Source organism: Cottoperca gobio, chromosome 14 (genome assembly GCF_900634415.1).
Source record: "Cottoperca gobio chromosome 14, fCotGob3.1, whole genome shotgun sequence".
NCBI lineage: Eukaryota > Metazoa > Chordata > Actinopteri > Perciformes > Bovichtidae > Cottoperca > Cottoperca gobio.
The window spans coordinates 7691320-7704056 of NC_041368.1; the positions used below are offsets into that span (position 1 = coordinate 7691320).

The 12737-nt window shown below is 47.8% G+C and overlaps 2 protein-coding genes across 2 annotated transcripts; one reads left to right on the top strand and one right to left on the bottom strand.

Moving 5' to 3' along the window:
* The first annotated feature begins 301 nt into the window (after positions 1-301).
* On the top strand, positions 302-2015 carry mia (MIA SH3 domain containing). The gene is made up of 4 exons (XM_029448486.1): positions 302-509; positions 740-873; positions 1045-1155; positions 1230-2015. Exons 1-4 carry the CDS (start codon positions 392-394, stop codon positions 1251-1253), a joined length of 387 nt encoding a protein of 128 aa, XP_029304346.1. The 5' UTR covers positions 302-391; the 3' UTR covers positions 1254-2015.
* Positions 2016-2759: 744 nt separating this feature from the next.
* On the bottom strand, positions 2760-4625 carry LOC115019065 (alpha-crystallin A chain-like). Its single transcript, XM_029448398.1, has 3 exons — positions 4345-4625; positions 3813-3935; positions 2760-3728 (listed from the first exon to the last, which is right to left on the bottom strand). The coding sequence occupies exons 1-3, from the start codon at positions 4522-4524 to the stop codon at positions 3537-3539; spliced, it is 495 nt and encodes a 164-aa protein (XP_029304258.1). The 5' UTR covers positions 4525-4625; the 3' UTR covers positions 2760-3536.
* Between the last annotated feature and the right edge of the window lie 8112 nt (positions 4626-12737).

The window sequence follows — 12737 nt, forward strand, 5'->3', positions numbered from 1 at the left end:
AGTGGCTGAACCAGGGAGGGAAAACACAGATTAACTCTGAGGAATGTGTTGCCACAAGGTTTTACACTTCACTGTTTGAGTGAGGGTGGCATAGGGTGAGGGATAGAGAGAGAGGGGAAGGTCAGGACACAAGCAGGGGTCTGTCTAATCTGGCCCTCCTCCTCCCCCTCATCCCTCATCCTGTTTACCTGCTTGAAGAGTTTGAAAGGAACTCTGTGTGTGTTTGTGTATGACGTAAGGGGGTAGGGAGAGTAGAAAAGGGGACTACCATCCATGTAACCTTCTTCTTTCTCAGAGACGGCAGACAGACAAAAGGGAACAAAAAGCCCATAAGACGTTCACAAAGCTCAAAACAAGACCATTGGATCATTAGGTGCGTTCACATACAATCATGCCTTGCAAACTCTGGCTTGCTCTTTCAGTGTGGCTTTTGCTGCCAACCTCTGAAGCTGGAAGGCAGATGCCTAAACTCTCTGACAAGAAACTCTGCGCTGACTCCGATTGCAGCCGTAAGTAGCAATCTCACCAACTTCTTTTTGCGGCTAGTGACCATGTTATACAACTTTACAGTAGGTAGAATGGAAATGATGATATACACATGGTAAGCTTTTTCATTTGCATAGAAATATGACATTATATATATTATTTTAATTCAATATTATAACCTGCAAAAGTCCTCCATATGAAGCCTCCCTTCTTTCCCCAACTCACATCAGTCCCCTTCTATATTCCTGCACAGATCCTATCTTGATAGCTCGTGCACTGCAGGACTACTACCCTGGAGACTGCAGGTTCATCCCCATCAGACAGGGCCAGCTCATCTATGTTTATGCAATGCTGAAGGACAGAGGGAACCTTTTCTGGGCTGGCAGTGTAAGTGAAACTTTTTTTTTTTTTTGGCCAGCTTTTGCTTTGACACAGTTCTTAACCAAAATACTTTTTGTATCTTTGTTGGAAGTCATGTTGTATCCATCTGCAGCACTCACTTTCCCCTCTCAAAAAGTGATTCTGCCAATAACTTTAGTCTATATCATCTGTTTGCAGGTACAAGATTCCTATTATGGCCAGCAGGAGGCTCGCATTGGCCACTTCCCCAGCAGCGTAGTGGAGGAGACTCATCCCCTCATGCCAGCCAGCACCGAAGTCAAGACTACGGTAGGTGAACACATACACATCAGTATGCATTATGTGATGCTTTATCCTAATTCTACCTGTTTTCTTATTTCCAGAAATGGGACTTCTACTGTAACTGATGTTGCCTTTACCAACAAAGAGAACAACGTTCTTGTCAACTACATTACAATATAACTTTTTTTTATGATCTTAGATGCATTGTTAACGATATGTAGGTTTGCTTATCCACACTGTTGATAACCTGCACCTTAGAAGATATGAACAGCTCTACAAAACAAATTATTCTAGATTGCAATTAGATTTCATAATTACGGCTTCAAAGCACTGAAGAAAGGACCATTGCTGCCAATACTTCATCATACTGTTTGTATCTGTTTTGCAGATATTAAAAGTGTTTGTCAAAGTGTAAAAGTTAAATGTGTTTAAAAAACAAAACAAAGATGAATTGTGCATCTATGTTCTCAGATTCATGCAATTTGTGTTCCCACTACTTATTTTTCTTGATGATTGTGCATCGCTAAAGAAATACGTATGTGTGTCAGCTGCCTAGAAAACCTCACCTAGGCTATGTAATGGAAATGTTCATATGTCCAAGTTAGATTTTTATTGTTTGATACATGCTTAAATGAACTTCTGTCTTTCCCAACATATGTCTGTAACTTAATTTGTATTCTCACGATATTCTTCTTGTGTTTATCCCAAATGGGTGAACCTTCCACACATAACCCTTCTCTATTCACAGACTTTTTGGGTCAACTGTGTCAATCTTCCACCCCTCCTTGTGTCTGTAAAATACATGAACACAGTTTTATCGGGGTTCTTCCTCACGCAGTGCTTGCACTCTGTATGATTGATGATCCTTCTTTGCAAAGAATAAATACTCCAAAGACAAGCTTATTTCTAAAGAATCTTCATTTCAGTATTATAAACTTCAATGGTAATTTGTATAAGGACTTAATTAAAACTTTCCACCACAGCTATTTAATACATTTCTTTTAAAGTACGTTAAAAAAAAACACAAGACAGCAATGAAGCGGACATTTTTAATTAATACAGGTGACTTTTGCAAATCATCTAATCTTGTACTTTTTTGAAGATGGGCTTTAAAGAATGACACTAAAATAAGGCACCTGGACATATTTTTGAAAGTATGATTATCATGATTATTACCTAAGTCTACACTTGACAAAAACAAATAAAAACCTCTATGCATAATATGTGACAGTTATTGTCAGAAGAAGAAAGTAGAAGATAGCTTCTCCAGATGTACTGTATGTGTGTGCTGTTTTGTGAAGTTCTTTTAAAAACAGAAACACTTCAGACATAAGAAAAACACACAGCAGGCCCATGATTTTGAGTTTCAACATTTATTCTATTTGTTGTTTTCTGTGTTAATATGCTAGAGGGTTGTTGCCGATACGTAATATGATCTGTAACTCTTGCATCTCCAAGCACATATGCACTCACTCTCCCATACATTCACACACACTTTCCTTAGCAGCTCAGAGGCCATGCTCCCCAGCAGAAAAGGAGCCCAGTGATAAAATCTGTCCCCAAACATCAGTTCCTCCTTCGTCCACTACTTTTACTCCTACATTCACCCACATTTCATTCCTCTCAACGAGCACACACCTGGTCCCAAGTCCTTTGGTGGCTTTTTTTTTGTGAACAAACTAAAAATGACTGCATATGCCTCCAGAGAACTCCCTCCGCCTCACACATAAAGAAAACCAACACTATTCTAAAAGAATAAACACAAGCACAGTTGGCATATTACTCATATCCACTCAGACAGTATAATTAAGTCGATCAATTTTAGTCTGTAATTATCTTCATTGGACAATTTTGAGAAAGTCTTTACATTTCCACTCCGTTAAATTGACTTTAGCATTTCCAAGTAAAACTAAAAGGTTGCTGCAAGCTAGTTTGGCTCATAATCCATACTTACAATTTTGTCACTACACTCCATGGCAAGTACAGCTATTATATAACATTTGGAAATGCCTGATAAAGGAAATGCCTTTCAAAATATGATTACCCTTAATGTGTAATTTACATACACAGAGGTGGGAATATTTTTGGCAGAGAGGTATGATTTAAAGAGGGATTCTGTAGGCTTGTGATAAGGAAGTTCATTATCCTGCACCTCACCTTTTTGTCAAATAGACTAAGAGCTCAACATATTAGCTTTTGGTTTTAAAGCGCCATTGTCTTACAGAGACATCAGAATAACAGTGAGTTATGAATTAGATACCGGTGTATTAGAATACCCTTATTGACATCTAGACCTGTATGCCCTGCCTACTGCATATGTGCACTACAAAACTGTAACAGGTTAAATATAAAAACAGACAGCACTTTGGGTTAGTAGTAAAACAGTGTGAGGAGCGTCAGACTCTGTTCTACATTTTCTGTTTCGGTGTTCCATCTTCACAGGAAACAGGAATAGTGCGCTCTGAGCCGGAAGATGACCGAGGGGCAGTGATTGTCAGGATACCATCAAATGACAGACTGGAGGTGACATCGGCACCTGACACGCCAGCGGGAAGCCTGTACTTCCTCAGAAACTCTCTTGACACAAAGCCGTGGTCGTCCTAGAAACAGAATAAGAGTCAATAAATAGTCACCAAATCAATTTTGTTTGACTATTTCTGCAGATCTCTAATAGTCCCTCTGACCTGTCTGCCCTCATGTTTGCCGTGTATTGTGATGAATCCGTCACTGACATTGACAGACAGCTCTTCAGGTGAGAAATGCTTCACATCCAGTAAAATGATGTAGCGATCCTTTTCAATGTGCATCTATACAGACAATACAGCTGTTAGGAACAAATTATTTTGCATGCCTGGAGCATGGAGTCAGCTGGGCGTGAATACACACAATAGTTTGTTATTGTTATCTCAGTGCAAGACTCAAACACATACAAAATTATACAGAGACTGGCAACAACGGAAGAACATATTCTTCAGTGGCATATTTGACTCAATAATTTAGAACCATAGATATAAAAATAATTCACATATTAAAGATTTATATGCATTGTAATCCATCTAATAGCCACATCAATCTACACACTGCAGTAGATTAGTTATTGATTTTATGATAAATAGTTTTAAAGAAGATGTTGGTGATATTTTTCAAGTCAACTTGTACGTATTTCACAATAAGACAATTTAATCATTTTATAGACACAGGTGAATTTGACTTTACCTCACTGTGTCCATTGTCGGGCCAGTTGAACCAGCGCATTAATGAAGGGCGCATCCAGGGGAAAGACCACGGGAAGGGCCAGATTAGTGGCCAATCAGTGAGAGGTTCTGCCAAAGAGAGGTCAGACAGTCGATGTGGGAAGGCCCGACGGTACCAGGGATACTGGATGGGGATATCCATGATGAGATTCCAGAGGAGATGTAGAAAACGATAGATACGAGGGAGGCAAACTATTGGTATAACTTGGTCTGAGATGGGTGATGCTGTGCTCTCCTGCACCGCATTTATAGGCCTTTGACTCCCATCCCACCCAGGCTCTATCTCTTTTCACGTCCCCTGCATCCCCCTCCCTCTGTAACCTCCCATGCACACTGGCATAGTGACTCTGCCAACAGGCTGATCTTTCTGGAACAATGATGTCAACTGTTGATCCCTCCATCTCACTCATTGTTTCATCTGTCTGACGGTTCTCTCTCTCTTTCTCTTCCTCCCTCCCTCTCTATTACTCTCTGTCTTTCCCATCTCCCAGTCATGTGGGGACACTGGCTCGGAGTACTGCTGATTCCCCCATACTCATACCCCAGGAAATGCCCCTGTCTAGATCCCTGTGTGTGTGTGTGTCTGTGTGTGATTGTGTGTGTTAGTGTTTGTTTGAGGAATAGCTGCCAGAGCATCAGCCTGCTGTGCTCTGAGTGCCAGAAGCTTTAGGTTTGTGTGCAGAATGGATGTGAGGTTGAATGGGAATTGATGAGTTTGTATGGGCTCAGTTTGTATGAGCTCAGATGTAAAATATGAAGTCCTTTCCAACTGTCCAACATTTGTGCCAACCAAATTCTGTCCAGTCTCTGTTTCATCCTCCCAGTCTCATTAAATCTGTGTTATCCATAAGCGCTGAGATTTTACTGAAACCTTTAAACCATCATGTAAACCATTATTTTAGTGCATTCCATCCCATTCTTATAAAAAAAGAAATGTTGTATTACCTTTTTTAAACTGTTAATAATTTTGAGTTATCTTTATCATTTTGTGTAACTGGGTGTTCCTGTATGCGCTGGGTAACCTTGTGGTCACCGAGAATGGGCCTCCTGCCCACAGTTGCTATCTGCCATGGTTGAAGTTGAGGTTGGAGTTGTTTCTTTATTATATGACCCACAATTACAAAGAAGCAGGCATTGGCTTCCAACGACAATGCTAATTAAATATGTATTACATTTTTTTTTAAAGAATATAACATAAACATGAAATAAAGTTATATAAATTAGACAGTAATTATAGTAAAAGTAGGCCTATGTGCATAACGTTGATGAATATATAGAGCATACCTATATATGATTGATGAGTTGTGTGGCTTTTGTGTTCCCCACATACCTGTCAACCCGCCGTTTTTCCCGGGATTATCCCGTATTTTTACTTCTATCCCGTTTTTCCTCCCGTTTAAATATTTTGCTGTAATTATCCCATATTTTTAACCTTTCAAACTAAAAAAATAGACCTAATTAAAATTAGTGTAAAGTGGCCTCCGGTAAAGCAGATGGCAGTATTATGTTTAACTTTAGCTGAAAAACGTTATCCGCCAGTAAACACACAGAAGAAAACAGGAGCAATAACACAGAAGGTGAAGACAAGAACATATGGATGAGTCACAGTGAATGGGAGATAGATGGAGACCCAGTTGTACCTGCCAAAAAAAATAATAATGTAGCCTTCAGCTTCTGCGTTGATTTCATTCGTAGTGGACATGTTTCCCCGACTCTGCCATCGGAAGGAAGTCCTTGTCTGTCACGGTGGGGAAAAGGTGAGGACTCAAATGCAAGACGGCAGACGAGGAGATTAACAAAAAGAGGTCTTTATTCCAAAAAGCTTACAAAATAACAAAAACACAAACGGTAAAAAGTAAACTGAAAAGACAAACCAGGATGACACAGGGAGCATGAGGAAGCACAAGGACACATTTGCAAGGGTGACACTTAGATGACGATCTGACAAGGAACACTGGGAAAGACAGGGATATATACACACAGACACTAAACGAGGGGAACGAGACACAGCTGGGGAGAGAAGCTAAAACACAAGGTGAACGGTCACAGGAGGAACAAATCAACAATCACAGGGGGAAAACATACAGACAGGAAGTACAACTAGACATGACATAAGGGGAAGTGAACACTTCAAAATAAAACAGGATATACAAAAATCACGATCATGACATTGTCGGGGAAAACAAAAGCCACACAACTCATCAATCATCAAATAAATTGATGATAATAACTCATCAAATAAAATACAGAAATCTTATAAACATGTCTGTACAAGTAATACATACTTCAAATAAGCATGTATTTCCTGAATGTATATACCCGTCCCTTATGTGTTTACATACATATCCCTTGTCGTTCCTCATCCCTCGTCGTTACTCATCCCTCGCCGCCCCTCGTCGTTCCTCGTCCCTCGTCGTTCCTCGTCCCTCGTCGTTCCTCGTCCCTCGTCGTTCCTCATCCCTCGCCGTCCCTCGTCGTTCCTCATCCCTCGTAATTCCTAATTTCCTCGCCGTCCCTGTCATCCCTGGTCGTTCCTCATCCCTTCTCCCCTGGTCGTTCCTCATCCTTCGCTGTCCCTCGCCATCCCTCGTTGTTCCTCATCCCTTCTCCGGCATGCGTGCGTCCTCATCCCTCGTCGTTCCTCATCCCTCGCCGCCCCTCGTCGTTCCTCATCCCTCATCGTTCCTCATCCCTTGTTGTTCCTCATCCCTTGTTGTTCCTCATCCCTCATCGTTCCTCATCCCGCGTTGTCCTTCGTCGTTCCTCATCCCTTGTCGTTCCTCGTCATTCCTCATCCCTCGTCGTTCCTCATCGTTCGTCGTTCCTCATCCCTCGTCGTTCCTCATCCCTCGTCGTTCCTCATCCCTCGTCGTTCCTCATCCCTCGTCGTTCCTCATCCCTCATCATTCCTCATCCCTTGTTGTTCCTCATCCCTTGTTGTTCCTCATCCCTCGTCGTTCCTCATCCCTCGTTGTCCCTCGTCGTTCCTCATCCCTCGTCGTTCCTCGTCATTCCTCATCCCTCGTCGTTCCTCATCCCTCGTCATTCCTCATCCCTCGTCATTCCTTATCCCTTGTCGTTCCTCATCCCTCATCGTTCCTCATCCCTCGTCGTTCCTTATCGTTCGTTGTTCCTCATCCCTCGTCGTTCCTCATCGTTCGTTGTTCCTTATCCTTCGTCGTTCCTCATCCCTCGCCGTCCCTCGTCGTTTCTCATCCCTTGTCCGGCGTGCGGGCGTCCTCATCCCTCGTCGTCCCTCGTCGTTCCTCATCCCTCGTCGTTCCTCGTCATTCCTCATCCCTCGTCGTTCCTCATCCCTCGCCGTCCCTCGTCGTTCCTCATCCCTCATCGTTCCTCATCCCTTGTTGTTCCTCATCCCTTGTTGTTCCTCATCCCTCATCGTTCCTCATCCCGCGTTGTCCTTCGTCGTTCCTCATCCCTTGTCGTTCCTCGTCATTCCTCATCCCTCGTCGTTCCTCATCGTTCGTCGTTCCTCATCCCTCGTCGTTCCTCATCCCTCGTCGTTCCTCATCCCTCGTCGTTCCTCATCCCTCGTCGTTCCTCATCCCTCATCATTCCTCATCCCTTGTTGTTCCTCATCCCTTGTTGTTCCTCATCCCTCGTCGTTCCTCATCCCTCGTTGTCCCTCGTCGTTTCTCATCCCTTGTCCGGCGTGCGGGCGTCCTCATCCCTCGTCGTCCCTCGTCGTCCCTCGTCGTTCCTCATCCCTCGTCGTTCCTCGTCATTCCTCATCCCTCGTCGTTCCTCATCCCTCGTCGTTCCTTATCCCTTGTCGTTCCTCATCCCTCGTCGTTCCTCATCCCTCGCCGTCCCTCGTCGTTCCTCATCCCTCATCGTTCCTCATCCCTTGTTGTTCCTCATCCCTTGTTGTTCCTCATCCCTCATCGTTCCTCATCCCGCGTTGTCCTTCGTCGTTCCTCATCCCTTGTCGTTCCTCGTCATTCCTCATCCCTCGTCGTTCCTCATCGTTCGTCGTTCCTCATCCCTCGTCGTTCCTCATCCCTCGTCGTTCCTCATCCCTCGTCGTTCCTCATCCCTCATCATTCCTCATCCCTTGTTGTTCCTCATCCCTTGTTGTTCCTCATCCCTCGTCGTTCCTCATCCCTCGTTGTCCCTCGTCGTTCCTCATCCCTCGTCGTTCCTCGTCATTCCTCATCCCTCGTCGTTCCTCATCCCTCGTCATTCCTCATCCCTCGTCATTCCTTATCCCTTGTCATTCCTCATCCCTCATTGTTCCTCATCCCTCGTCGTTCCTTATCGTTCGTTGTTCCTCATCCCTCGTCGTTCCTCATCGTTCGTTGTTCCTTATCCTTCGTCGTTCCTCATCCCTCGCCGTCCCTCGTCGTTTCTCATCCCTCATCGTTCCTCATCCCTTGTTGTTCCTCATCCCTTGTTGTTCCTCATCCCTCATCGTTCCTCATCCCGCGTTGTCCTTCGTCGTTCCTCATCCCTTGTCGTTCCTCGTCATTCCTCATCCCTCGTCGTTCCTCATCGTTCGTCGTTCCTCATCCCTCGTCGTTCCTCATCCCTCGTCGTTCCTCATCCCTCGTCGTTCCTCATCCCTCATCATTCCTCATCCCTTGTTGTTCCTCATCCCTTGTTGTTCCTCATCCCTCGTCGTTCCTCATCCCTCGTTGTCCCTCGTCGTTCCTCATCCCTCGTCGTTCCTCGTCATTCCTCATCCCTCGTCGTTCCTCATCCCTCGTCATTCCTCATCCCTCGTCATTCCTTATCCCTTGTCATTCCTCATCCCTCATTGTTCCTCATCCCTCGTCGTTCCTTATCGTTCGTTGTTCCTCATCCCTCGTCGTTCCTCATCGTTCGTTGTTCCTTATCCTTCGTCGTTCCTCATCCCTCGCCGTCCCTCGTCGTTTCTCATCCCTTGTCCGGCGTGCGGGCGTCCTCATCCCTCGTCGTCCCTCGTCGTCCCTCGTCGTTCCTCATCCCTCGTCGTTCCTCGTCATTCCTCATCCCTCGTCGTTCCTCATCCCTCGTCGTTCCTTATCCCTTGTCGTTCCTCATCCCTCATCGTTCCTCATCCCTCGTCGTTCCTCATCGTTCGTTGTTCCTCATCCTTCGTCGTTACTCATCCCTCGCCGTCCCTCGTCGTTTCTCATCCCTTGTCCGGCGTGCAGGCGTCCTCATCCCTCGTCGTCCCTCGTCGTTCCTCGTCGTCCCTCGTCGTTCCTCGTCATTCCTCGTCGTTCCTCGTCGTTCCTCGTCGTTCCTCGTCGTTCCTCGTCGTTCCTCGTCGTTCCTCGTCGTTCCTCGTCGTTCGTTGTTCCTCATCCCTCGTCGTTCCTCATCCCTCACCTTCCCTAGTCGTTCCTCATCCCTCGTCGTTCCTCATCCCTCGACGTTCCTCATCCCTCGTCGTTCCTCGTCGTCCCTCGTCGTCCCTCGTCGTTCCTCGTCGTTCCTCGTCGTTCCTCGTCGTTCCTCGTCGTTCCTCGTCGTTCCTCGTCGTTCCTCATCCCTCGTCGTTCCTCATCCCTCGTCGTTCCTTATCCCTTGTCGTTCCTTATCCCTCGTCGTTCCTCATCCCTCGTCGATCCTCATCCCTCGTCGTTCCTCATCGTTCGTTGTTCCTCATCCTTCGTCGTTCCTCATCCCTTGCTGTCCCTCGTCGTTCCTCATCCCTCACCTTCCCTAGTCATTCCTCATCCCTCTTCATTCCTCATCCCTCGCCGTCCCTCGTCGTTTCTCATCCCTTGTCCGGCGTGCGGCTGTCCTCATCCCTCGTCGTTCCTCATCCCTCGTCGTTCCTCATCCCTCGTCGTTCCTCATCCCTCGTCGTTCCTCATCCTTCGTCGTTCCTCATCCTCGTCGTTCCTCATCCCTCGTCGTTCCTCGTTTTCCTCGTCGTTCCTCGTCGTTCCTCGTCGTTCCTCATCCCTCGTCGTTCCTCGTCGTTCCTCATCCCTCGTCGTTTCTCAAATCTCGTCGTTCCTCATCCCTCGTCGTTCCTTATCCCTTGTCGTTCCTTATCCCTCGTCGTTCCTCATCCCTCATCGTTCCTCATTCCTCGTCGTTCCTCATCCCTTGTCGTTCCTCATCCCTTGTCGTTCCTCATCGTTCGTTGTTCCTCATCCCTCGTCGTTCCTCATCCTTCGTTGTTCCTCATCCTTCGTCGTTCCTCATCCTTCGTCGTTCCTCATCCCTCGCTGTCCCTCGTCGTTCCTCATCCCTCATCCCTCACCTTCCCTAGTCGTTCCTCATACCTCTTCATTCCTCATCCCTCGCCGTCCCTCGTCGTTTCTCATCCCTTGTCCGGCGTGCGGGCGTCCTCATCCCTCGTCGTTCCTCATCCCTCGTCGTTCCTCATCCTTCGTCGTTTCGTCGTTCCTCATCCGTCGTCGTTCCTCATCCGTCGTCGTTCCTCATCCCTCGCCGTCCCTCGTCGTTTCTCATCCCTTGTCCGGCGTGCGGGCGTCCTCATCCCTCGTCGTTCCTCATCCCTCGTCGTTCCTCATCCTTCGTCGTTTCGTCGTTCCTCATCCGTCGTCGTTCCTCATCCCTCGTCGTTCCTCATCCCTCGTCGTTCCTCGTCGTCGCTCGGCGTTCCTCGTCGTCCCTCGGCGTTCCTCGTCGTTCCTCGTCGTTCCTCGTCGTTCCTCTTCCCTCGTCGTTCCTCATCCCTCATCGTTCCTCATCCCTCGTCGTTCCTCATCGTTCGTTGTTCCTCATCCCTCGTCGTTCCTCATCCTTCGTTGTTCCTCATCCTTCGTCGTTCCTCGTCGTTCCTCATCCCTCGTCGTTCCTCGTCGTTCCTCATCCCTCGTCGTTTCTCAAATCTCGTCGTTCCTCATCCCTCGTCGTTCCTTATCCCTTGTCGTTCCTTATCCCTCGTCGTTCCTCATCCCTCGTCGTTCCTCATCCCTCATTGTCCCTCGTCGTTCCTCATCCCTCGTCGTTCCTCGTCATTCCTCATCCCTCGTCGTTCCTCATCCCTCGTCATTCCTCATCCCTCGTCGTTCCTTATCCCTTGTCGTTCCTCATCCCTCATCGTTCCTCATCCCTCGTCGTTCCTTATCGTTCGTTGTTCCTCATCCCTCGTCGTTCCTCATCGTTCGTTGTTCCTCATCCTTCGTCGTTCCTCATCCCTCGCCGTCCCTCGTCGTTTCTCATCCCTTGTCCGGCGTGCGGGCGTCCTCATCCCTCGTCGTCCCTCGTCGTCCCTCGTCGTTCCTCATCCCTCGTCGTTCTTCGTCATTCCTCATCCCTCGTCGTTCCTCATCCCTCGTCGTTCCTTATCCCTTGTCGTTCCTCATCCCTCATCGTTCCTCATTCCTCGTCGTTCCTCATCGTTCGTTGTTCCACATCCTTCGTCGTTACTCATCCCTCGCCGTCCCTCGTCGTTTCTCATCCCTTGTCCGGCGTGCGGGCGTCCTCATCCCTCGTCGTCCCTCGTCGTTCCTCGTCGTCCCTCGTCGTTCCTCGTCATTCCTCGTCGTTCCTCGTCGTTCCTCGTCGTTCCTCGTCGTTCCTCGTCGTTCCTCGTCGTTCCTCGTCGTTCCTCGTCGTTCATTGTTCCTCATCCCTCGTCGTTCCTCATCCCTCACCTTCCCTAGTCGTTCCTCATCCCTCGTCGTTCCTCATCCCTCGTCGTTCCTCATCCCTCGTCGTTCTTCGTCGTCCCTCGTCGTTCCTCGTCGTTCCTCGTCGTTCCTCGTCGTTCCTCATCCCTCGTCGTTCCTCATCCCTCGTCGTTCCTCATCCCTCGTCGTTCCTTATCCCTTGTCGTTCCTTATCCCTCGTCGTTCCTCATCCCTCATCGTTCCTCATCCCTCGTCGTTCCTCATCCCTCGTCGTTCCTCATCGTTCGTTGTTCCTCATCCTTCGTCGTTCCTCATCCCTTGCTGTCCCTCATCCTTCGTCGTTCCTCATCCCTTGCTGTCCCTCGTCGTTCCTCATCCCTCACCTTCCCTAGTCATTCCTCATCCCTCTTCATTCCTCATCCCTCGCCGTCCCTCGTCGTTTCTCATCCCTTGTCCGGCGTGCGGCTGTCCTCATCCCTCGTTGTTCCTCATCCCTCGTCGTTCCTCATCCCTCGTCGTTCCTCATCCCTCGTCGTTCCTCATCCTTCGTCGTTCCTCATCCCTCGTCGTTCCTCATCCCTCGTCGTTCCTCGTCGTTCCTCGTCGTTCCTCGTCGTTCCTCGTCGTTCCTCATCCCTCGTCGTTCCTCGTCGTTCCTCATCCCTCGTCGTTTCTCAAATCTCGTCGTTCCTCATCCCTCGCCGTCCCTCGTCGTTCCTCATCCCTCGTCGTTCCTCGTCGTCCCTCGTCGTTCCTCGTCGTACCTCGTCGTTCCTCGTCGTTCCTGGTCGTTCCT